Source organism: Amblyomma mixtum, chromosome 3, assembly GCF_055824585.1.
Source record: "Amblyomma mixtum isolate Tamu chromosome 3, ASM5582458v1, whole genome shotgun sequence".
Taxonomy (NCBI): domain Eukaryota; kingdom Metazoa; phylum Arthropoda; class Arachnida; order Ixodida; family Ixodidae; genus Amblyomma; species Amblyomma mixtum.
The window spans coordinates 146,704,474-146,730,148 of NC_143014.1; the positions used below are offsets into that span (position 1 = coordinate 146,704,474).

Consider the following 25,675-nt stretch of genomic DNA (forward strand, 5'->3'; position numbering starts at 1 on the left):
AGAGGTAGTAGTGTTCTTTTTGTAGTGCAGTAGGGATGGGTGTTTGCTCCCTGTAGTCAGGGGGTGTACCATCCTGCATATAAGCGATTTTTTTGTTTTCTAAATGTATTCCTGAAGTGCAACAAAGGACATTCAAATTGCTAGCAGGTTTCACCATATTGCATATTGTTCTGTCTTCCTTTGTGCAAGTGAGCCCAGAAAGTAAATGGAACACAGTTCCTAAAACAGAGTGCCCCCCACTGCATGGCCTAGCAGCGGTTAGCAGGCACATTGCAGGCATGTTTGAACATTTCATTGCTATGGTTGTGCACACCGTACTCCACATATGCATTCTTATTATACCATGGAGAAATGCTGTTATATCGTGGCACCTTGTTGTGTTCACTTTTGAATCCGCTTGTACATGTTGTAGCATGCTTTGTGGTGCACAGAGTTCCAGAATTGTTTTGTATAGGTTCTGTTAGTTCGTGTAACAGACAGAATTTTTGAATTCAAGGGATCACTCAGCTGCCTTGGACCTGCCACCATTCAAGCTAGTGTATTGATAAATTATTGTTGTGCCATCTGACAATTTCTTGTTGTGGAGTGGAAGCTATGAGGCCTTTTTTCTGCTGTTTTTTTTCTCCCACCTTGACACAAACACCACAAAGTACTTTCAGTCGCATGGTTGGTTAAAGCTAATGACTAGACATGGTATTGGTGTGTATGTTACTTTGTCACTTTCACTTCATTATTGTGAGTGCATTTGTTAGTATAATGAAAATGCTGCACTTTGTCCTCTGCCAGAGTAATGACAAGCTGGAGCTAACTGAACAACTTCAGAAGGAACAGCATGTCACCAAGGAGCTTGGAGAGCGTTTGGGACAGCAGGAGGAAGAACTACGAGAGTTAAGAGATCAGGTGAGAGGCTTGGACCTGGTGGGTCACTGTAGTTAACAAAGTGAAAAGCATGGACGATGTGGGAATATTCGAAATTTCAAATACAAATCGAATATGTATGGTATTCGATTCGCATTTGTATTCAAGAAATTGATATTCGAGAATTTCCAATTATTCGCAAAAAAGCCCACTTGTGGCCCCATTTTTTTCTTGCAAAGTCAAATAGCCGGATGAATCCAGACTTGCACATGACCACAAGGAGATTCTGAAGTGAACTTCATTTGAAGGGCTTTCAGAAGTGACAGTTGAACCTGTAAGTCTGTGAGGGCACATTGGTAGAGCGTATGAACTTGAACTCACAGTGAAAACTATCCCCATGCAATCACAGTAACACTAACCATCTTTGCAGGCTAAGATGTTTGAAACTGGGTCTGCCCCTGAAAAGGCACAACCAACACAGACTGCTTTTACTGAAATCAGGAATTTTTTAAGCTAGAAAAGGCCAAATAATAAAGCATAGGTGTCGCCACCACCGGCAGATTTCACAAGTAAAATGAGGTGCATCGATCCCTGAAGCCAGGCTTCATCGCCATTCACCTCATAACTGTAATCGCAGCTTCTTTTGGTGCATTTTTCATGAGCCTGAATTGAGTGGCAAGAAACTTTTTAAAGGCAATTTTCTGAGCAATAAATGAGTCTTTTGCTGCCAGGAAAATGTCGATATGCCCAGAAAGAGCCATAGAATAGATTTTTACCGAAAACAGAAATTGGATGGAGTTGTCCTCAGGGTCCCTTCAAAGAACTGCAACATCTAAAAATTATTCTGAAGTGTTTTGCTATGGCGTCTTTTGTAGCCCATGTGCATCTTTAGGACAGTGGATCCCACATACCGTACCTATCATGACCGTGAGAAAGAATGTGGGAGAAAAATAGCTGCCACGGTGGCTCAGTGGTTATGGCGCTCGGCTGCTGGCCCAAAGGCACAGATTCAGTCCCGGCCCCGGCAGTCGAATTTCGATGGAGGCGAAATTCTAGAAGCCTGTGTACTGTCCGACATCACTGCACGTTAAAGAATCCCAGGTGGTTGAAATTTCCGGAGCCCTTCACTACGGCGTGCCTCATAGCCTGATTCGCTTTGGGATGTTAAACCCCCATAAACCATAAACAAAGAAAAAAAAAGGATGATTGTAGTGCATTTGGCAGGCACTCTCATATAATAATTAGCGAAAAAGTGGAACCGAAATGGAATCATCTTTATATTGCATCGGCACAGGAGGGAATGTAACGCATGCCTGTTTAAAACCAAATGTGCACTTCTGTCCTTAATCAAGATGTGCTTGTGATGCATTGATCTAGGTCAGGAGTTCTTAAACTCTTTTGCCTCAAGGAACCCCAACAGCCTTCAACATGTGCCAAGGAACCCCCCTCCCCTATTCCATCACATTCGGTCGTCACAAGCGTCACAAATCGGACGGTGTTGCTTATGAATGGATCCTTCGTGCTTTTTTTGCTGTTCTGTTCACTTTTGTTAGTATCTTTTTTTTGTTTTCTTGCCTTGAGCAAACAGTTTTTTATTCAATGCCCAACTCCCACTCACGATTGGACCTCTTGATGTAAGACAAAAACAAGAAAATTATGACTAATGCTCCCCCGCATTCGCGCAGTCAACTGGCACAGAATCACATTGGGTATCTGCCATTTCTCGCTTTGGCAAACACAGAAAATTATGACAAATGTTTCCCTGTATTCACGCACTCAACTGTCACAGAATCACATTGGGTATCTGCTGTTTCTCGCTTTGGCAAACAGAAAATTATGACAAATGTTTCCCTGCATTCACGCACTCAACTGTCACAGAATCACATTGGGTATCTGCTGTTTCTCACTTTGGCAAACAGAAAATTATGACAAATGTTTCCCTGCATTCACGCAATCAACTGTCACAGAATCACATTGGGTATCTGCTGTTTCTCGCTTTGGCAAACAGAAATTATGACAAATGTGTCCCTGCATTCACGCACTCAACTGTCACAGAATCACATTGGGTATCTGCCATTTCTCGCTTTGGCAAACACAGAAAGTTATGACAAATGTTTCCCTGCATTCACGCACTCAACTGTCACAGAATCACATTGGGTATCTGCTGTTTCTCGCTTTGGCAAACAGAAAATTATGACAAATGTTTCCCTGTATTCATGCACTCAACTGTCACAGAATCACATTGGGTATCTGCCATTTCTCGCTTTGGCAAACACAGAAAATTATGACAAATGTTTCCCTGCATTCACGCACTCAACTGTCACAGAATCACATTGGGTATCTGCTGTTTCTCGCTTTGGCAAACAGAAAATTATGACAAGTGTTTCCCTGCATTCACGCACTCAACTGTCACAGAATCACATTGGGTATCTGCTGTTTCTCGCTTTGGCAAACAGAAAATTATGACAAATGTTTCCCTGCATTCACGCACTCAACTTTCACAGAATCACATTGGGTATCTGCTGTTTCTCGCTTTGGCAAACAGAAAATTATGACAAATGTTTCCCTGCATTCACGCACTCAACTGTCACAGAATCACATTGGGTATCTGCTGTTTCTCGCTTTGGCAAACAGAAAATTATGACAAATGTTTCCCTGCATTCACGCACTCAACTGTCACAGAATCACATTGGGTATCTGCTGTTTCTCGCTTTGGCAAACAGAAAATTATGACAAATGTTTCCCTGCATTCACGCACTCAACTGTCACAGAATCACATTGGGTATCTGCTGTTTCTCGCTTTGGCAAACAGAAAATTATGACAAATGTTTCCCTGCATTCACGCACTCAACTGTCACAGAATCACATTGGGTATCTGCTGTTTCTCGCTTTGGCAAACAGAAAATTATGACAAATGTTTCCCTGCATTCGCGCACTCCACTGTCACAGAATCACATTGGGTATCTGCCGCTTCTCACTTTGGCATCAGTGCAGCTTGGGCGTTTTTTTTTTCTAATTTTGTCAGATACTGGCTTTTCAGTGCAGATGTGCTCGTCAGCAGCTAAAGTTGCCTCAGCATCACCAACACCTGTGAATCGCCTGGAAAAACGCTCGATGAGATGCGCACATTGTCGTGGCTGGGTGTGGCTAGCTCGGCAGTGTGGCCCACACTTACAGTCAGCACGTCCACGATTGCACGTAGCATGTTGTGCGCCATATTCTTTCCACATCATCTTGCTGATATTGTAGACATATGTGCACTGGTGCAGTTGGGTGCACCAATGTCTTGGCACTCTGCCATGTTAGGCGGGCGAGCAACTGCTGGTGGCGCTCCTGTCAAAGCATAAACACGTGGCACCGGTACTGGCGCGTAGCATCTTGGCATGCTGCTAAGGTCTGTGCTACGGTCGGAATCGACGCCGACTGCACAAAACTGTAGAATAAGCTAAGAAGAGCTAGTGCTCTGAAATCAGTTTTAACAAACCAGGTACTATGTCTGTTTTGCACACGCCTGCCAGAAGCTTACCGGAAAAGAGGGACATGCCAGTGTGGTGCTTGCAGAACCCACAAAAACGTCTCGCGGAACCCAGTTTGAGAACCCCTGATTGAAGTCTCATCTAATTTTTTTTATACCCTGCATTTCTTGAATGCTGTTGCTGTGTGCCACCCAGGAACTGCATTGCTAGCATGAGTAATGGCCTTTTATCTGCACATGCCTTGGCTCAGGTTGTGTGTGTATGAAGTCTGAAACAGAGTGTCTTTGTTACTGCTTCTGTTTTTATAGCATATACACATAGCCCAGTATGGTGACGCATGCCTTTTTTGACTGGCAGCTTGCTACCAAGGAGGGTCAGGTGCAAGGACTGGAGCAGTTGTCAAGTCGGGAGCACTATCAGCAGAGTCAGCTGGCTGACCGGGTGCGCCACTACCAGGCTCAGTGCCAACTCACCGAGATACTGCAGCAGGAGCTTGCCCAGGCTCAGGTATGCTGTGTAAGCGTTTGCAGTGCGTCACTGAAAATTGCGGAAACTCGATGTAACAAAGTACTATTTGGATTTTCGTGCCTAATGATCACATCAAACACATCTGCTCTCTCTCAAGAATACTTGAGAATGCATTGCTGTATTAATGAAGGGCTCTGAGTAGTAGTAAGGAAATTTATGTTCAAGCACAAGTGAACAGTAGCCCCAAGATGTAGTTGCACTGGTATCACCTCATAGAACTGCAGGCAATTGCAGTGTTCTTCCTGTTGAGGTCAGTTGTATGGCTGGTCACTTGGATGCCTAAATGGAACTGAGGTGAAACTGGCTGGCTAGGACTGCTGCACACACACTTGTATACACTCATGTGAAATGCTGCCACAGTGCATTTCTGTGGGATCATATCTGATGACCAGCAGCAGAGGGCCACCATGAAGAGGTTCCTAATGCCAATAGCATTGTTGTCTATGTTGAGTGACAGTAGGCCTGCAGCCTGGTAATCGGGTATGGGCAGCTCTCCTTTATGGCCACTAAACTACATGTGCTGTGGGCAGAGCTGGTCAGGTGAGACTCGCCATGTAGAGTGCAATTGTTCATGCATACTTTGCGGCTTAGAGAGGAGGCCTTAGGCAGTTAGGCCCATTGGGCTTGAGGTGTGACAGAGGGGCTGTCCCATGTCGGGCTAGCGCAAATCTGTAAGAGGGCCAGTAGAGCCAGTTCCACTGTTGCTTCCACTTCAGTGCCCAAATAGACACCATTGGACCATTTCTAGCACTACTGGTATGTCGGATGTAAAGCCCCTCTATGATTGCTGATGCTTTTTTTTAGTACCAGCAATCTTTGAAGAGCAACGCTGCCTTTTTTCGCATCCCTAATGGCTTTTGTGGTTCTGATTTCTGCCAGTAGTCGTCATCCATTTTGCATCCATTCGTATCTGTGCCTCGGCCTTTGTTAACATACTATAAACCAACATAGCCAAACATGGTTTTTAATACGAAAGCATTACTAGTCCCATTATGAGAAAAGCTGGTGCATGCGTGCGTGTGTGCATGCATGCATGGAGTTGAAAGCTGTAGAGTTGAAAGGCGCTAAACTGATCCCCAGAGGTACGTAATACTAAGTCAATATATTAACTCTGTGGCCGTTAAGTCATATGGGTAAGAAAATTACCATTTGCTTAGAATTGTTACGATAACGCTAGTATTAATCAGCGTCACTTCTCGGTAGGTTAGAGGGGCAAGAGATAGGTATGAGGCATGCCATCCTAGGTCAGGCATGAAGGCATGATTTCCAAGAACTATCTGAGGACTGCGGTATCGTCCAATCTTGGAGACCATGTATGAGCATTATGAAAGCCACCCCACGAGTGGACAGCGTTGCGGTGCTGAGTCCTTGTTCCCACGGAGACCAGTCATGACAGCATGCTGTGCAGGGTTGGAGGGGACCCTGGATTTTGAAACAGTGCTAAAGAAAACTATGGTGTGTCCTATTCCAAAAAACTTTGTGCCAAATATCCAAAAATGTAAGAATGCATTTGATTCATTTTGAATACATCTAAACATGCACTATTTAATTGGTCAGCAAATCGAATAGAGGCATACATGTTCGATTTGCTATTTGAAAATTTCGAATATTCTCACACACCTACAAAAACCTTGTCTTTGGCACACAAGACACCTTGGTGTTGCATGCGTGTTGGGACATGCAGTGTTTAGTTCGATATCTCCAGATTTTGGAAAGCCCTAGATTTAAAGCGCCTGCAATGCTCCTACTGCTGCACTTGCTTTGGAACAGTGCAACAAGAGATGTTTGACATGTTTCACCATGTTTGCCACCCTTTTCTTCTGTCCTATGTTTTGCACTGTTGCTGTTAGTTATGAGGCTTAACTGGTTGGAAATATTTGTGATGTCCTTTGGAACAGACAGGTCCCAGATTGCTGCCATCCTTTCTAGGTCTGGAGATATGGGCTGAGCATTTGCAGTGATGCCAAGGAGTTTTAGGTCTTATAGAGATGTTTCCCTTTGCTAGTCAATCGAGAGTTTTCTGTGCTGATGGTCATGTCCCATGGATGTCTTGGTAAAGGTGTCTAGGAAAGCATGCTGTCAGTGAGTGCTCACAGGATTTGGTATGGCTACTAGGATATGCAGTTTAGCACTGCTGAATATATTGTTAAATATTTCAAGGGTTTTTGTATATTCTAAATAAGTAGTATTTTTGGTCATATGAGAGAGCGTGAGTGCCATGCTCAGTGGGAAGGCTGTGTAGTTTTCTTACTGTACAGGTGCAGCTCTCAGACCAGCTGTGGTGAGCTTCTTTGGTTTGGTGTTTACTTTTTCTTGTGGCTGAAGAGCAGCCATCCACATCATCCAGGATCTTCAGACTCCATCTGCGTACCGTTGTAACCAGTTAATGTATTCAAGTGAAAATAAGAGTACCGTGAACATATATTTACAGCATCTCTCATCTGTGCGGTTCCAGGCAAGAACCAATGCCTTGGTGACACAGAACTCTGACCTGCGAAAGGCACTAGCTGAGAAGGCGCAGATGGCTGTTGATGTACAGGAAAAAGATTCCAGCAAAGTTCATGACTTGGTAAGTTCGCCTTCGTGCTAGTTTCTTACCCACTTACTATAAAAGTCAGACCTGCAAAGTGTCCTATTAGAGACTTGTTCTCCTGTTGGTTAGCTTACTTGTGACATTTCCACTTAGGGTAAACACATGTTGCAGTATGTACTAGAGCAATGATTTCACATGTAGAACTAGTATTTAAAGGAATAGAATTGCCTTATTTTTTTTTGCATTATTCTTTAGAATTATGCATAAGGCATTTGTAAACATTGAATCTGCCTGCACCCAGTTAATAATTGGTAAGTTAGTTTGAGGTCATGTAAGTGACGTCAGTGGCTATGAGGATGCTGTCTGGTAATTTGGCTATTAGCACATAGCGTTAGTTTAGAAAAGAAATACTTAGAAATACCTTCCATCGTGCTCCACATCCCGTTACGTGCTAACAATTTTTCAGGTATAACACTTTATGTTATCATGTTTTTGATGTCTAAGTCTTGTGGAGATAATGCGACCACAAATGTAATGCAAGGGAGCAGTTTGAGTTCGTGTGAAAAACAAAAGCTTTGCATGGACATGGCACTGTTTTGCATGACCTCAGTGTCAATTAAGAGGCAGTGATTTAGACGCATGCGACATGCTAGTGTGCAGCAAAATCACCCATGCAGTGCCACCATGTCTCCGCTTCTTGCCACCGCTGCTGTTTCTTGCTTTGCGCTGCCCAGTACTGCCTCCCTTCGCCTTTATTTTAACTTTCCCTACTCACTACTCATTTGCTGCCTTACCATTCTCAGTGACCCATGCCGCCTTCTTTCCGCATTCATAGCTAGCTATTATTCTTTTTTTTTTTTTTCGTGCGTGCCACACACTTAGCCTCACTGCCTCAAGGCTTTTGAAAAGTTAGCTTCTCCTCGCAGCTCCCAGCCTGGTGGTTAAGCAGTCTCAAAGAGTGCTGTTTAATTGTTGTTCATATCCATTTGCCTCTCACTTTTGTCCTTGCAATTATGCGGTTTCATGGCTGTTGCTCTTGCATGGCTTAGACTGCACGCGTGCCGCAATGTCATTATTCCACAGGAAGTACAGTTGTTTTCAAAAACACACGACCCACTGCTCCTGTGGCATGAGTGGCTGCAGGTCCGCATGCTACTATCTTCATTGGGTGCTCGCTGCAACAATGCACCAAGATGTGCCAAACTATCTATGCCCTCACTCTTTAGTGGCAAGTAAAGGTATGATAAATTTCATGTGAGGCGTTCATCTCTGTCAGTGCTGGTGCTCGTTACGAAGAAGGGTACGTGAATGCTCGCATCTCTTTACGTGTGCCATGGGAGGCGCACGGCACACGGTGCATGCATCGAGGCACCAAAAAAATGCACAGTGCCAGATGCAGTCGCCTTGCGTGCTCTTCAATTATGCTGTAGTGGCAAGCCTAGGGCCACATAGAATCAAGCCACCACTCTGTGAAGTGTTTAAGTCCTGCATTTCTTTTGTGATGGCCAAGTTGTATCTCCTGTTACAGAAAAAATGTGGTTTGTATTTTTTATGTTCACTTTCTAACAAGTGCCCGCTACACACCGTGGTGCATATATTTGAACGTTATTTTAGTGAGCATCAAGACCAGGAAAGCGGGGATGAAACAGACTTTATAAATTGCTAGTGTCGATATTCAACTGCTTGGGCATGGACGCTCGCAGTGGAGGATACCTCTGCATACCTCTTGTATTGTTTTATTTGCACAGCTCTACCCAATGTGCTGCTGAGTGTTATGCCACGGTTATTGTATTATTTTAACTCTCACATCTCCATCAACAGAGGCACCTTTCTCTTCGTAAATTTCATCTTCCTTTTGTCTTCATCTCAGCATCACTGGCCAGATTGCAGCTAGAAGTTCAATCTCAGATTTTCCCGAGGTGACGTCCTCTTGGTCAGCAGCACCCACCTCAAGAGTAGGATTTTAGTATGAATCTACTGTCGCTAAGCCAGCTGTCTTCTCTATCATCTCCGCACGGCACCCTTATTCTATTAGAAGCCTTCGGGTACATCTAGAAACATAAAAAAAGTGTCCGTTAGCTAATAAATAACACACTTTCTTGTTGTTGCATAACAATTCTGGTAACAAGGAAACTGCCTTGAAACGATCCCTGATGCTAAAACGCTATATACTATACATTCCAACACACAGGGATAGAATATAATTAGAATAGAATTGGAATAAAACTGAAATAGAATTCGAATAGCAGTGCAATCTTTCACATTACTTGCACTCCGGTAATTTTCAGCTGCTTTCCTGGTCTTCATGTTGCACATATTATTCGTTCAAATATATGCACAGTGAGGTGCACTGGGTGCTTGTTAAACACTCATAGTAAGTAAACCACACATTTATTAACACGTCTATTCATAAACGAAGAAGGTGAGGATCTGGGTCTTGGATAGGGTGACGAGAGCGAATGTGACGGCTACTGGACGTGAGCGCTGCAGCGATACACGACGTCCAGTCGTCGTAGGATTGAAAGGAGTCGGAGGCGAGATTAGTGCGAAAAGCATGCCAGTCAGTGTGAATAACCGGATGACAGCGAGGGATGTGGGAAAGAGAGGTGGTGATATGGATGAGAAAGTGGTCACTTAGAAGAGTTTCGGCTGTCACCTGCCAGTGAAAGGAAAGTGAACCCCGAGAGAAAGTGAGGTCGGGTGTCGTGGGGCGTTGTGAGTCAGTGCCCGCTCGAGTAGGGGAGCCAGGAGTATTAAGAAGAGTGAGGTGGCGTTCCTGGGCCAGACAATGGAGGAGGCGGCCGGGTTTCAGGGTTTGTGGGTAGCCCCAGAGTGTGTGAGGGGCATTAAAGTCACCACCAAAGAGGAGATGGGAGGTAGAAGGAAGAGAGTGAAGGAATTTTCCCAGAGCAGAGAATAAAGAGGAAGTGACAGGGGGGTTGTAAAAAGACAAAAGGACGAGTGAGATGCGGGAAGAAGGGTGGTAATAAACCACACCAACTAAATATTTAAGGAGGGTGGAGGGGATGTCAATTTGCTCTACGAGCACGTCACTGCGTACATAAATAGACGCAAGGGGTATGGCCGTAGTGGCATGGTAGGCGCGATAGCCTGGGACAGTGCGGGCCGTCCGGGTCTCCTGGAGAAGGAGAAAATGAGGCAGGGAGGGGCGGGTGAGTAGATACTGGTGGAGGGGGTCTTATTGTGGCGAAGATTTCGGCATTTCCACTGCACAATCTCGAGGTCCTCGCCAAACGCCATTATGATAGTGGAGAGGTAGAGGCTCGCGGTGGTACGCGTTCCTTCTTTTTTTCCAGAGGCAGTGACTCATGGACGGATTGGAGCGTAGATGTGAAGGATTCCAATTGCTTTGATTGTGCTTGGAGGGTGGTAAGAATCTGGAGAACCGAAGTTGGAGAACTGAATTTTCCAGCTGAACCAAGCGAGTGTGATGTGCCTGTGTGGTGGTTTCGACAAGGTCAGCCAAAGGGGCGACCTGGGCGCTGGAGGAGGGAGTGGTGAACGTGGCAAGGTGCTCATTTAGCTTGCTAAGCTGGGAGGTAAGAGAGGAGGTGGTTGTCTGGAGTGTTTGAGTCAAGGCATGTATCTGCTGTTGTAGATCGTGGGAAATGCGCTGCTGCTCTCGCTGCTGGCGTTCGAGCATAGTGAGCTGGAGTTCGAAGGAGCGGCTCGTCAGTCAAGGATGGAGAGGGTGGTGTAGTGGAAGAGAGGGACGCTGGCACTGAGGATCCTTTAACTATGGCGGTGTAGGAGCCTGGTGGTGACGTGGTCAGAGCTGATGGAGGTTCATGATTAGAGGATGTGTTTTTAAATTACACATTGTGTGGCATACTTCACAAAGGTGCCTCACCTTGAATTATAGAGCATGAAGCTTAGAATTGACCTGTCAGGTGTGACTCGGTGCTAATCATGACAAACTTAGGGCCGTTGCGCATATTTACATCACACTCGAACTGTTCCAGCATTGTTTGCCGACCAAATAGATTTGAAAACAAAACACGACATTCTCCAGTGTGCTTCTAAATCAGTATTTTATTGCTCCCAAGTGGTCCAGGCTGGATATTTTAGTGCTCTAGACTGCTCTTAAATCGATCTTCATCTGCTCCAGAGTGCTCCAAATTGGAAATTTTAGTGTTCCAAAAATTGCTCCAAATTGCAATTTACCAGTAGCATCACTGTAACAACAGCAAGTTCCTTGCAGTCTATAGATGTGTGCTCTGTCAGGTATGGTGAAGCATGCATTGAAAATGGTGTGCACTGAAGCTGCACATTGTTTAGCTGTGTGCCTAAAGCCAGGAATGGGAAATGTATACTGGTGTTGTGCTGTATTACCTAGATGCCAGAAAATGGAAGCTTTTTCTCATGAACCAGTGGCTGAATGTTTGCTTCAGTGCAGAATTTTTCATTTTGTCTGGTATTTGCCAAATTTATTTTCACGAAAATGCAACTTTCTTGCATTTAAATATACAGGCTTTAGTGAAGGCTGCAATTTTTATTTTGCATTAATTTCATTAGCTTGCATTTTATAAATATAGCTTGTTTTGCTGCATTAATACCTTGAAGTAGCTAACTTTGAGACCTGCATGGTTTAATTCTTCTGAATTTGAAAATTTGACTGCCTTCGTGGTCTGGCCCAGGAACGCCACCTCACTCTTCTTAATACTCCTGGCTCCCCTACTCGAGCGGGCACTGCCCCACAACGCCCCACGACACCCGACCTCACTTTCTCTCGGGGTTCACTTTCCTTTCACTGGCAGGTGACAGCCGAAACTCTTCTCAGTGACCACTTTCTTGTCCATATCACCACCTCTCTTTCCCACATCCCTCGCTGTCATCCGGTTATTCACACTGACTTGCATGCTTTTCGCGCTAATCTCGCCTCCGACTCCTTTCAATCCTACGACGACTGGACGTCGCGCATCGCTGCAGCGCTCACGTCCAGTAGCCGTCGCGTTCGCTCTCGTCACCCTATCCAAGACCCAGATCCTCACCTTCTCCGTTTATGAATACTAGACTTGTGAATAAATGTGTGGTTTACTTACTATGAGTGTTTAACAAGCACCCAGTGCACCTCACTGTGCATATATTTGAACGAATAATATGTGCAACATGAAGACCGAACAGTCTAGAGCACTAAAATATCCAGCCTGGACCACTTGAGAGCAATAAAATACTGATTTAGAAACACAGTGGAGAATGCCGTGTTTTGTTTTCAAATCTATTTGGTCGGCAAACAATGCTGGAACAGTTCGAGTGTGTACAAAAAAGTTAAAATTATGTCAAAAGCATTGCTGGTGCAGTGTCATTTTTGATTGAATACTGTGTTTTCGCTAGTGACATGGGAACCTCCAAAAATGGGAAGCTGTAACAATGCTCTTAATTCCTGGAAGTAAGGTGAATGCACCTGAAAGATGTTTTGCACAGAAGCTTTGTGGGGCTGCAGTGAAATCCACATTTTGTTTTCCAGGTAGCATCATTGTCAGCTTCGGTACAGCAGCTGGAACTGGAGCGAGATCAGTTAGTTCATCAGCTGGATGAGCAACGGACGCAGAGAGAGTCTCTTCAGGATCAGTTGTTTGAGTTCAAAAAGACTGAAGGTAAGGCTGCTGTCTGTGTTTTCTTTTTTCAAAATGGACTGCATGTGTTATTGAAATGGCAAAAAGATTTGCATGTGGTTATTTTTGTTGCAAAAGGCCGCAAAGGATGAAAGCAGTGAATAAGCACAATATCTTTGGAGCCAATGCATAAATCTCGGATCTGAAGGGTGTAGTCGGCACTTGTGCACACATTGGCTCTGTGCATAGCTTAGTTCTAGGCTGCATGCCCAGGCTATTGAGAAATTTAGCTTTTTCCTTTAGCAGTGACATTCCAGAAATATCTTGATCAATTTTTAGAATTTTGAAAATGCGGTTAAAATGCACTGTGGCGCCAAAATACATGCTTTTTTGAGAAGCTTGCAGGCAAAGCAAACTCTCCAATGCATGTAACTTGTCGAAATAGCCAAAATTTGTTGGGATCCAGCGCCAAGGGTAACTGCATTTTCGAAATTCTGAAAACTAATATGAATATTACTTATGATGCGCTACACGCCTCTCAGTAATTAAGGAGCCTAACTGTGATAGTTTAAAAGTTAACTATTCGCTATTGTTTAACCAGCCTGCTAGTTAGCACGTCTTAGCTGTATTCTGATGTTCTACACTGCTGACGATGCTGTGCTGAAAAAAGTGCTCTTCTAACTCAAAAAGCCTATTTTTAAAAATTTCAGAAAGCCTTTGGTGAAACACCCTGTATATTTGGGCAGAAATCTGCAAGTTTGAAGTAGTGTGCTGATTGTTGGTGGCTAGCACAATTTACACTTCTGGGTTATGAACATATTAATGGTTAAAAGTGGGTAAAACCAGTTGGGTTGTTGTTTTGCAGGATTATGATCATATTAATGATTAAGATTGTGTAAAAAAGCAGTTGGGGTGTTATTTTAAAGCAGTAAATTATATTTAGGACACTAGTATGATAATAGAGTAATTCAGGTTCCTTCACATCAGTCTCTCATTTCGGGTGCAGCTATACATTTCATACATAGTAGGCAACGCTGCCAAAGCTAGCGCGCCTGTTTGCTCAAGCTAAGTCCGCGTCTGGAAAGTAGTTCGCTGTACAGCCAAAGTGAACGCAGGCATATTTCGTTTTGACAAGTCTCGAGTACCGTGACTGGGAACCTCCTGATCTGAATTCTCTTAGGAACTACCTAAATTGTGGCAAAAGCATATGCAGATCTGGAATCAGCAAAAAAAAGAAAAAAGAAACACACAATGGAACAAGGTGGTTTAGTTTCGTTATAATTGGGCTAAAAAGTAAGGGAAACAGGTCTAAGACCAGTGTCCCCCCTTGATGGATGATTTGCTAGTCAGTAGATTTCACGAGATTTTCTTCGGGTGCTTTAGAGTACTATATGGGCATAACTTCTCAATATATTTTAGGGGTAACATTCGTAAGCAGTGCTGCATATTTTTTTTTTTAAGTTAAAGATGTTAGGGGGTGCAGACGTGGAAAGTTTCTGAACGGTTGATTAAACAGGCTGAAAACGTTGCTTCTTTATAGGAGACCGTTTATCTGCCTGATATAGTTTTTTTCCTCTTAGCATTTTTCTTCTTATGGCTGAGTGGTATCTGTGTATTTTCAGTTAAACTTACTTATCCTCATTAGTTCAATGCACCCCTTTCTTTCCCTTCTGAGAGGATTATGTTTATATGAAAGCTGAGGGCTCTTTGTGGACAGCTTGTACAATAATGACAACAATATTAGAGCAGTAAGATGTCTTTACTAAAGAATAAGGCATGTTAAATCCAGTTAGTAATTTAGCATGTAGTAAGGTCTGCAGCATAATGAGGCAAGAGAACTACAGGTACATGTGTCATTTGTATGTGCATATGTCATTTTTTCGTGGTGCATTCATATGTTCTTCAAGAAAATGAAGAAGAGGGTGGTAAAAAAAAGTGTGTTGAGCTTTTTGTTTGGGCTTTTGGCAGAAAGCAGATTAAGGTACGGTCCACACATTGCCCGAGGTGTTTTCGGTTCTCCGAATAATAAAGAGTGGACACCACCTGATGTGACTTTTGGGGTATATTACAGAGGAGTTGCTGTCACACGAGCAAGAAGAGGTGACGCGCGAGGGCTATGCTAAACTGAAGCGAGCCATGCAGCAGCTGGAAGATCGCTTCAAGGCCACCATGGAACAAATAGCTAACCTCTCGGACCAAAAGCAGCAACTGGAGCACTTGGTCACCCAGCTGCAGGGAGAAACAGACACCATTGGTGAGAAAGTGCTTTTCTCTCAATACGATAGCATTAGGAAGGTCATGAAGGCGAAAACTGTCCGTCAGTCCTCCACCTGCGAACCATGGTAGGTGCTGTTTAGGGTGTTTCCCTCTCTCAAACCTGCAAACTGTCCCCCTCATTCTCTTTCTCCTCTGCACTTGTAGGGGAGTGGAGGGAGACGGTGGACTAAGAATGACTCAGCAAAAATTAAAATGGCAAAGAAAATGACTCTGACAGCAGCAGGCCTGGGTGCAAAATAGACAGCTTCATGAGGAACTATTTGTACAAAAAAAGAGGCTTGCGGAAGCTATTCTCTCTGGCATTGCTCGGGAAGAGTAACCCGGGTCTTACAGAACAGCCACCTGCCGGTGCAGTGGCACATCGCTTGATTCTTTCGTTACCGCACCACTATGCATTGATCATAGGTGATCGACGGATTCGAAGCGTGATTTCAGTGTTACCGGTGCCGCCGAGGTTTTGTTGCGCTATGTAGCTTCTTGTTTAGACACTCTACTTTAGTCTGTTAGGTAGTTTGTATTTTTCCCGTAAGGTGGCAACTTTTCAAACACCAGGTTGAGGTTCTGGCGTAGTGCGCTCGCAGGACAGCGTCAGCTGCAGAGATGGCGCGTGCTCAGGAGCATCCCACTTTGCGCGATTCTGCTGCATCCACAGCAGATTTTTTTGGTGCTTCAAGCAGCAGTGACTCTGACGATGATATTGCATCGTTGGAATTAGATTCTGATGAGGAAACTGCGCAACCTCAGCACGAAACATGGGCAGGTGGACAACCTGTAGGGTTCATTTTCTATTTCCTGTCTGTTTTTTCGTTTTTGAATGATATTCCTGGTATCTGTGGTGTCTCGACATCATCATCATCAGCCTGACTACGCCCACTGCAAGGCAAAGGCCTCTCCCATGTCTCTCCAATTAACCCTGTCCTTTGCCAGTTGCAGCCATTCGTATCCCCGTAAACTTCTTAATCTCATCCACCCATCTAACTTTGTGCCGCCCCCTGCTGCGCTTGCTATAGCAGGGGGCGGCAATATTTACTTCCATCTGCCCAAAAAAGAATAGACTCCAAGCCCAGTGGAAATCAGGCCACCAACCTCGGATTAACGTTTCATAATAGCCCAAAGCTGTTCACGGAAGCTATGTATGTCTTCAGATTGGTCCTAAATCATCCAAAACGTCTCACGAAATAGTTTCTTGTAAAATCAAAGCATTGTAGAGCATTTTCAAGCAATTTATAGTCAAACCTCCTTATAACGAACACGGATCATATGAATTAATATAGCTATATCAAACTGTTCCTAAATGTTTTCAACAAACTTATGCATTTCTCACTTTATATATCGAACGTGGATTGCCATAAGACATGACTCGAACTGCTGGTGAGAACAACTGGTGGCCAGGTGGTCAGAGCCCATTTGCTCGCACCAGTAGATTGCGCCTCAGTACCGGGTACATAGTCAGTAGTTGCTTTTCAGCAGCCATCCTGTGCTCACATCGACTGTCATGGGGCGGAGATTGGTGAGTGTGGTGGTAGCTTTCGTCTTAGCATCTGTTTTTTTACATGACACTGCTGTAGTGCAAGGAAGCAGCCATGGCTGGCGTTTCATCTGCCACCATTGTGTGCCACAGTGCTTTGTGGGGAGGCCAACCTAGCTGACGTTTGCCGCTCATTTTTTAATTTTTTTGCGGCCGCTGCAATCGCCGTGAGCGGCTTCAAAACGATACTAAAATTACGGAAAAGGACTCTCCCAGTTTCTATTCTTTCGCTGATTAAATTTTGCTTCCCCAGCATGAGTTGTGAGTAGATCATCACAAATGGTATAGCAGATATACTTTTTGTGCTTCTGCAATTTTTTTTTTGCTTTAACCATTTTTAACTCAAACTGATAATGTCAAAAAGCACATTTATCAAGCTCTATTTTTACATTACATTTTACTTAGAAAATTTTTTACTCTGTGTAAAAAGTTTATAGCACACACAATCTGAAAACGGCATTTTTTTCTGTAGTTGCAGAAAAAGTTTCCAGCTAGAGAAGTTTTTGAGTTATAAATTCAAACTTTTGGTGACTAGTTAACAGATAAATTCGAAACATTGCGTATGTTCTAGAATATTTAATTTTTTTTTTCTCCAAGACATGTCTTGCCAATACAATTTTTTTTTAATTTTCCACTTTTTTTGTGTGTTTGCCCCCTTTTTTTTTTTTCACAATACTCAGACAAGGTATTTGTGTTGAAATAAATTTCTTCAGAAAGCACATTCTATTGCCATCATTTTCATGTAAATTTTGCTTTCTTACACCTCACACATTTTACAGGAAAAAATTGTCTGAGACCTATCAAAACCAGACATTTCTTTTCCGTGGTAATGAAAGAGTTAACCACTGCGCCAGTGCACTGTTAGTGGTATCGGGACTCTCCGTGATCTATCAGTGTGGCTCATTTTGCATAGTTGTGTGGTCAGAATTGTAATAGATTAGGGAGTGAAAGACAGTGGACTCATAGAGTTGGAATAGAATCAGAAATAGAATAGGATTAGAATTGGAATTGATTGGAAACTAAAAGAAGAAGAATGCTATTGCATTTCCCCCCACATCAGCTCATGCGGATTGGTGAAGGAATGGGTGCACATTGATGAAGCTGGCTTACTTGGGTAATGTGCCTATATTCGGCTTGGTTCACGTGTCTAAGGTTCACTTCAAGGAATTATGTTGTAGGGGACAGGAAAAGATAACTCTATCTTCTAGGCACTGAAATTTATACAGGCTGTGTGGTAAAAGCGGGCGCGTGGCAGCAGTTCCGTTGCTAGCACCCCACTTTGGATGGCTTTCAATGTAGCACCCGTTTCGCATGTACAAGAATGCTGGCTACAATGCCGCCAACACTAATCGCTGAGAGTCTAAATGCCTGCACTGTGGTAGGTAAGCCTATTGGAATGCAACAGTTGTGGGCAAAGTCACACATGGCTTTAACCACGGTGTAAAATATATTTAGGTGCTGACACTGCACCCGGCGGCGCAACCAGATCTTGTTCGCTGCTCCTCGCGCTTCTCTCGACCGCAGATAGCTGGCGCCATACGATGAGGGCTTGTCTAGTGGCCAAGCTGCGGCGGCCGTAATGCAGGTGTTGCGCGATCGTTCGGTGCCGCGGCGTGTGGTATGTGCGCTTTGTTAAGTTTGACAGGGCACAGAAGGATTGAAACTGCTGTTGACACCGAATAATTTTGGGCGACTGCGTGTTTTATTTGCTGGGACTGTATGAATGGGTGGAACAGCAACGAGGACACTGTTCTGCGATCCTGCCGAGCTCGTTATCGAAATGCGTTCATGGATAAGTTTTTTTCATTCATCTGCACGAATGGTGAGAGCATAGTTAACTATACCGACTCTTAAATACAAAAGGTCAACCGCAACGCGCATGCTTCCACATTTTGGCCAAAGAGCCTATGTGTACATTCAGACATTGCTTGAACAGTGTAATGTTCTGATGCTGTAAGATGATGCCCGCCGTGTAGAGAACATGGTTAACTTCGGCCAACTGGGGTTCTTTAATATGCATCAGAAATATTGCCTTCGTAGCCAGCTATAGAACCCACGCTCTTGTGCTGCGTTGCAGAACGCCTCCACTTCTGCGAACGAGCACAGGGACTGAAAGGAAACCGAGTGTGCATTTGCTATGTTTTAATGGCTAGTGTAGTGCACTTTTAGCCACGCGACGTGAAAATGGTTAGTGGAAATTCCCCTGGCATTGCTCCCACCAAGGTCATCTTTTACGCCGACACCGACAATGCTGAGCTGTTGTCTCCCTCAAGGAACGACTGCCTTGCACGCTCAGAGGTCAAATACTTAGGCGACTCTAAACTGGGACTGGTGGATGTGAGCTCAGAATAATTGCAGTTGGCATGGTAAGCGCCTGTTGACCTCAGTCATGTTGGGCCACAAAATTCCTCATTGAGCGTTCTAGGGTCCGGCAAATTATGCAGCTGCATATTTGTTATAAATGTTACCGGCATGTCTTACCATGTTTTGTGGCACCAAAATGTACAGCGGGTGGAAACTGGGCACGAGATCGCCGACCGAAATTAATTGCTCCGCTGCCATGGCATGTACAGGGAACGCTGAGCACCCAGAATGTTAACTACCCGGACCAGTGCACAAGAGAACAAACCTTAGCACCATGAATGACCATGAAGACGGAGCTTGCACTTCAGTGAGGAGGCGCCTCCATGTTTCATGGTGGAAGAAGGGCATGTTCCTTAATCAGCTGACACGCGTGATGTACTCCAGCCACCTGTGCGCTGTTTCTTTTGAGGGCTCCATGATGGATCGGCGTCTTTGTTTTTCACAGTCCATCCCCGGGGGCATTGCAGTAGCGATAGGTGCGGACCGTTTGCTTGCCTGCTTGGCACACTTGGCTGCAGACTGTCGTTTTCTAGGAGGCTTTCTTGAACTTGCCTGTTTTGTCAGATATTCGGGACATCCGGGAAAAATACTGGGCACAGCATTCGCCGAAAGCACCGGCTTCTTGCGTGCATTTAAAAGTGCCTTGCCATTAAACTCGGCGTAGTATGATTTGTCTCATGCTTGGGAAAGTGCTTCGCGGCGATATGGTCGCTCGGTTGCAATATCCTATCTGCTCTGGGGATTGACTGGCACCAAAGTTCTAGGCGAGCTGGCTCCGACACAGCTTTAAAATGTGACACTTGGTCCGCACAACTCTGGTAGCCCGATCTGCAGTTGGGTACGAAGCATAATCACGTCTAGTCGGCTTCTGGACCCGGCTGGACCCTTCAGGTGTGCGACAGCAACAACCAACACATCACAGCCCCTATGTACATAGGGCGCAACGACCGTCCAGGGCATCTGCCCGTGCCACCACGTGCGTTTGCATAACGATCACTGCGGCCGGCCCCAAACCGCGACACAAAAAGCTAGTTCTAGCAATTTTCGTTCGTGCACGGTGCCTACCATGACGTGGAAGGTGAGAACCTAACATCCACACCTTGTGATGCACTCTGGCAGTGCAAAACATCGACAAGCACAGCCTAAAACGGCATCAAAAGCCACGCAAACCGCTCAGCCGCGTCCGCCGCTCCGCAAGCGAATGGCCACTACTCTGCAGCGCCCCCGCGCCACTGCAGTCGGTGCATGTACTAGAGGGCGAACATGATCTGTGCACGCTCTCCGCCGCGGCGGGCAGCCAGTGTCAATACCTAAAATATTCTTACACCGTGGCTTTACCGAAACAATGGTTGTAACAAAGAAACAGCAGGGTCCGTTCAACTCTGTTATAATGAGGTTTAGCTATACTTCTGAAACTGCTAACAGTAGTACATTACTGACTGTCAAAACCTGCCGACTGTAATGTTTGCACTGTAGCAGCTCTCCAATTTCACCTCTTGAAATTTGGAAATTCAGTTGTATGCATAACCATGGCAAGCGTGTGTTCATTCATGGTGGAAAACACTTGATTATTCTTGTTAGGCATGCACTGAATGATTCGGCCAGTGCCAAGTATTTCACAGTGCTAAAATCAAGTTAATGTTGGTGCTGAAGCAAAACTGGGCAGCAGAGCTATCAGTGCCTCCCAGTAAGGAAATTTGTCTGTGTGTCGTGTATTTTTCAACGTTGATATAGGGATTTTTTCTAACATTGATATAATAGGGATAGTATTAACGTTGAATAGAGATTTAACATTTCTTTTATTATTGCTGCATGTGGACTCAAATTAAGCACAAATTATTGCCCCCAACCTCTATTCTTAACTAAATTTGTGGCTGTGATGTTGTTGGTGAGTGGAAATCATTTCGTAATGCTTACAATTATTTTGTGCTTTTATTTCTTCCTTGCTCCATTGTAGCGGACTACATTGCTTTGTACCAGGTACAACGAGGTATCATGAGAAAACGGGCTGCTGAGAAGGACGACTACATTTCACAGCTGGCTAAGGACCGAGAAGATCTCAAGGTTTTTGTGCATTGTTCTTGATCATGTTTTTTTCTCATGGTGTTGGTACATCTCATGCCACTCATTTTGTCTTACAAGCACCTTCTCCAGTATCTTTAGCACTTGTTATTACATAGAGCAGTAGTTTAGCTAAAAAGGCTCTGTTTGGCACTATTCCTTATGTACCGCTGTCAGCATGCTTAACATTAACGCCTGACAGCATGGCCTGGACTGACGCCAGTGCTGCGAAGCGTTGGCCACTGGAGCCAAGACAATGCTTTCGGTATGGTTGCGATGGCTGACTTGTTTTCACCTTTGTCTGACCGATGGAAAGAGTGCGTGCTCTTGACTTGAAGGATTGAGTATTGGAGCAACACAAAGTCGTCATAAGCATCATCGTCGTCATCAGTCTCAACTACGTCCAGAGCAGAACAAATATTTCTCGCACTGGTTTTCATTTAACTCTGTCCTACGCCAGCTGTGACTACCTTAACCCTGAAAACTTCCTAACCTCATCCGCCCATCTGGCTCTCTGTCACCTTTTGTAACGTTTGCCTTTTCTTGGAATGCACTGTTATCCTAAGGGACTGTCGGTTATCTTCAATTTGCAATGCACGTCTTCCCATGGGCATGGGTGAATTGATATAAAGTGCTATATTTTTGAAAAAAAATAAAAAAATGGATGTACTTTCTTTTACTGAAACTGTTCAGCATTCTGGCAACTAGAGCTCCCATGAGCAAATCACATGTCAAAATCGCATGCCAAATCACGGCCAGTGCCTTGGCCATCTTAGTATTGAATGTGGTTGAGTGCATGGCCTCTGGCCAAACATGAATCAGTTTTACACACAACCAGCTTTGTGAGTTCAGACCTGGGTATGGATATTAAATCAATTCCTTTCCAGCTCTTTTCATACTTTTTCATTGGCTCAAGCCATGCCACCCTTCTGCTATTGCCAGGATCAATCTTTCAGCATGGCAGATGATGAGAAGTAGGAATCGCTGCATTATACAGGCCCTTGTTTGCTGATACCACCTGTATGTTCCACAAAGATTCGCAGTTTCAGTGAGGCAAAGCAAAGACCACTTTTCTGTATACCGATCATCTGAAAGAAAAATTTGCTGGCATGTCCATGAAGGCTGAATGAGATCCCCGCAGGAATGCATGCGCCTTTCCTCTCCTCATTATCTCCTTTCAGTGCTAAATGTGACTGAGTGAGGAAGGGCACAGGGCTTTGCGTTACAGTTACTGTGTCTTTGCACTGCTGATGACCTCCTTTTGTTTGCAACGGTTTGCTTTTCTGGATTCAACTGCCTGAGTGCCACCAGGATGTTCCTCACCTCATAACTTTCACAAATGTAAATTTTGGCAGCTTCCATATGCCACCAGAGATGCTCTTTCTGTGACATGCTCCTCTGGGAGTAGTTGTCACCCTGAGTGACCTAGGCAGGCTTTTAGTTTTGTTATTGTCGAGTGTTTTGGGGGTTTCGTGTTCCCTGTGCCAGTAGCCCAAAAGAGCTTTATTTCTTCTTTAGCACCTAATGCTTGAAGCTCCCTAGGCCAACCTGGGCTCAGCCAACTTCAAAACATTGCTCAAAATTTCGCAGCAGAAGTTCACTCATGAGTGAACTTTTTATGATTTATCAACTTCAGTGAAGGAGTGCTTGCTCAGGGTCTACACCCAGGCATATTTGTATTAGCACAAATTTTATTTGCTGTGTTTGTGAAAAACATCCCGAAAAAAATTGATTCCTCTTGTAAGCAGTTTGGCCTCACATCGTGGTGCCATCGGCGTCACTGCACAGTGCTATCGTTTGATGTAGGGAAACTTTTCTTGGGCATAACATCAATTTTTGCTTAGTTGGTTGTAGCAAGTCTTGTCCACATAGTTTAGACAATCTGAAAGTAAGGATCATAATATTGCCAACATCTCTATAGCATCTTGTTCAGCACAAAACGAGCAGACTGACTGAAGGCAGAAATTGGAAGCTTTGTGGTGGATAGCAGTTGATGTTCTGGGCTGGCTCTTTGAGATCTCATCGTCTGAACTAGACTCCAATTAACAGACTTGCTGCTATGCTCATTAAGAGCAGTTGCTCAACGTGCCCCTTGGACCCACATCAGTATTCACCTTATTTTGACATTTTCTTCAGACTCAAAAATTGAATTCTGAGGTGATATAACTGATGCTTTAACAAATCAGAAAATTTATAGTGAAAACAGCGTGCGAAAAACGGGATAGCGGAGAGGAGAAACATAGACACAAGCGCTGTGTATGTGTTTCTTGTCTTTGCTGTCCCATTTTTCATGCGCTGTTTTCACTGTAATCATCATGTACCAACTGGCCCAGCTTCTTTCCATAATCCATAAATCAGAAAGCGCATTGGGTGCTTTCAGTAGCCTGTTATTTTGTGTAGGTCACTGGGGATCCATGCTTAAAGGTGCACTGAAGAGGAATCTGAACTCGTATTTTTACCGCTGAAACTTGATCTACACGTTCCGTGCGCTGTTAGAAACTTCGAATTATTGCCCTGTGCGGCCGATTTCCCTAATTTAAATCGGATTAACGTCCCGCTCCCGCCTTTTTTTTTTATTCCCCGCATACGGTGGGAGGAGTCGACCAACCTTTCAGCCAGTCCCGTGGCAGCTTGCCGCTCTGCCATCGGTGGAGTGATACGTAGTGATCGGCGAAAGAAAAGAGTCCACGCATATTTTTAATTTCTTGGGCCTAATTTGCAGCCATGTAGTCTCTGACTAGATCTATTTATTCACGGAAGCCTAAAAAAAACAAATAAAAGCGAAAGCAAAGCTGCCACGCGACTGCCTGAAAGGCACTCCTTGCGTTGGTCGACTCCTCCCACTGTATGCGGGGAATTAAAAAAAGAAAAGGCGGGAGCCGGACGTTAATCCGATTTAATTAGGAAAATCGGCCACACAGGGCAATAAATCGGAGTTTCTAAGAATGCTGGGAACATGTAGATCGAGTTCCAGCGGCAAGAAGACGAGTTCAGATTAGTCTTCAGTGCACCTTTAATGGCCACAGTAAGGAAAGACTTAAAGGTGTTCTAAAGAGAATTCTGAGCTTGCCTTTTTACCGCTGGAACTCGTTCTATACGCTCCGAACATTCTTGGAAACTTCAGATTATTGTCCTGTGCAGCCAATTTCCCATTATCGGATTAAACGTCCCGGCTCCCATCTTTTTTTTTTTTTTTTTAACTGGCCTCTGAGAGTAGGAGTCGCGGAGTGCCTTTCAGCCAGTCAAGTGGCGGCTTAGCTTTTGCTTTTATTTTGTCTTTTAGGTTTCCGTGAATTAATATTAGTTTCAGTTGTAGACAACATAGCCGCAAATTAGGTCCGCGGAAATAAAAAATTTCGCAGATAACACCGTGTATTACTATGTATCACTCCACCTATGGCAGAGTGGCAAGCCGCCACGCGACTGGCTGAAAAGCACTCCAAGATTTGGTTGACTCCTGCTACCCTCTGAGGTCAGGAAAAAGAGGCAGGAGCCGGGACGTTTAATTCGATTGAATAGGGAAATCGGCCACACAGGACAATAACTCGAAGTTTCTAAGAATGCTCGGAGCATGCAGGTTGAGTTCCTGCGTTAAAAAGCGAGCTCAGAATCCTCTTTTGGTGCACCTTTAATGCACACAGTATCAGAGGCGAGTTTTATAACTCGCCTCTGATATGAGCAAATGAGCAAATGAAAATGCTAAGTGATCACAAATTTAATGTATAGTGCGTACAAAACTGAAGTTATTGCTGAGAAAAATGACAGTCCTGTGTAATATTCTGGAGTTTGGAACATTGTTATCTAGTAGGTACTGGGCAGTTTTCAAAATATCTCTCGATGACAGTCCTGTGCAATATTCTGGAGTTTGGAACAGTGTTATCTAGTAGGTACTGGGCAGTTTTCAAAATATCTCTCGTTTGCTTTGTTAAAAGTAAGTTTTGAAAATGAAAAGCAACTGTCGTGAACAGTAAAACTTGTGGTATCAAATTACAATTAACTGTCGATAGCTTTGTGGTCAGCACCTTTGAAAAACTGTTAAACAAAAGTGAACGGCACAAGTTGGAAAGAAGTGAAGCTGTGTTGGCTACTTTTCTCGCACAGTAGTGCCAGGCAGGCACTATGTCAGAAACAATGGAACTGTGGTATGTGTGGGTGAAGAGAGACCCGATCATAAATACAGAAGGCATGGGCTGGTCATGTTGGTCCTCAGCTGTCAATATGTGCTCTCTTGGCTGCCCTGTGGCTGCCGACTTGTTTGTAGTGAGCATCTTCTCTTAAGTTTACTGTTATTGAGAAAACTGTAAGAAGTGGAATAAGGATCCTTTTCTCTCTGTGCATCAAGTGCTTGTATTGGTAATTTGGGAGTCTCCTGTTTGGTTGATGTCAAGCTGAACTTGGGTTTTTGACAGTTAAACAGTTTTGTGCAGCTCCTCTTTCAGAGAATTGATAAGAACACAGCGTGTGAATGTGCAGT

The 25,675-nt window shown here is 44.3% G+C and overlaps 1 protein-coding gene across 5 annotated transcripts in view; it reads left to right on the forward strand.

Annotated features, from left to right (window-relative positions):
• Window positions 1-25,675, forward strand: part of LOC149352303 (golgin subfamily A member 2-like) — an 80,262-nt gene that overhangs the window by 48,809 nt on the left and 5,778 nt on the right. For 3 of the 5 annotated variants that reach the window (XM_089581477.1, XM_089581474.1, XM_089581473.1), the window contains 6 exons: window positions 787-900; window positions 4,692-4,841; window positions 7,294-7,431; window positions 12,884-13,013; window positions 15,043-15,225; window positions 21,098-21,204. In XM_089581477.1, coding sequence (XP_089437603.1) covers window positions 787-900; window positions 4,692-4,841; window positions 7,294-7,431; window positions 12,884-13,013; window positions 15,043-15,225; window positions 21,098-21,204 — 822 coding nt within the window. The remainder of the gene's footprint in view (window positions 1-786; window positions 901-4,691; window positions 4,842-7,293; window positions 7,432-12,883; window positions 13,014-15,042; window positions 15,226-21,097; window positions 21,205-25,675) is intronic. The other 2 variants (XM_089581476.1, XM_089581475.1) reach the window with 1 other exon arrangement.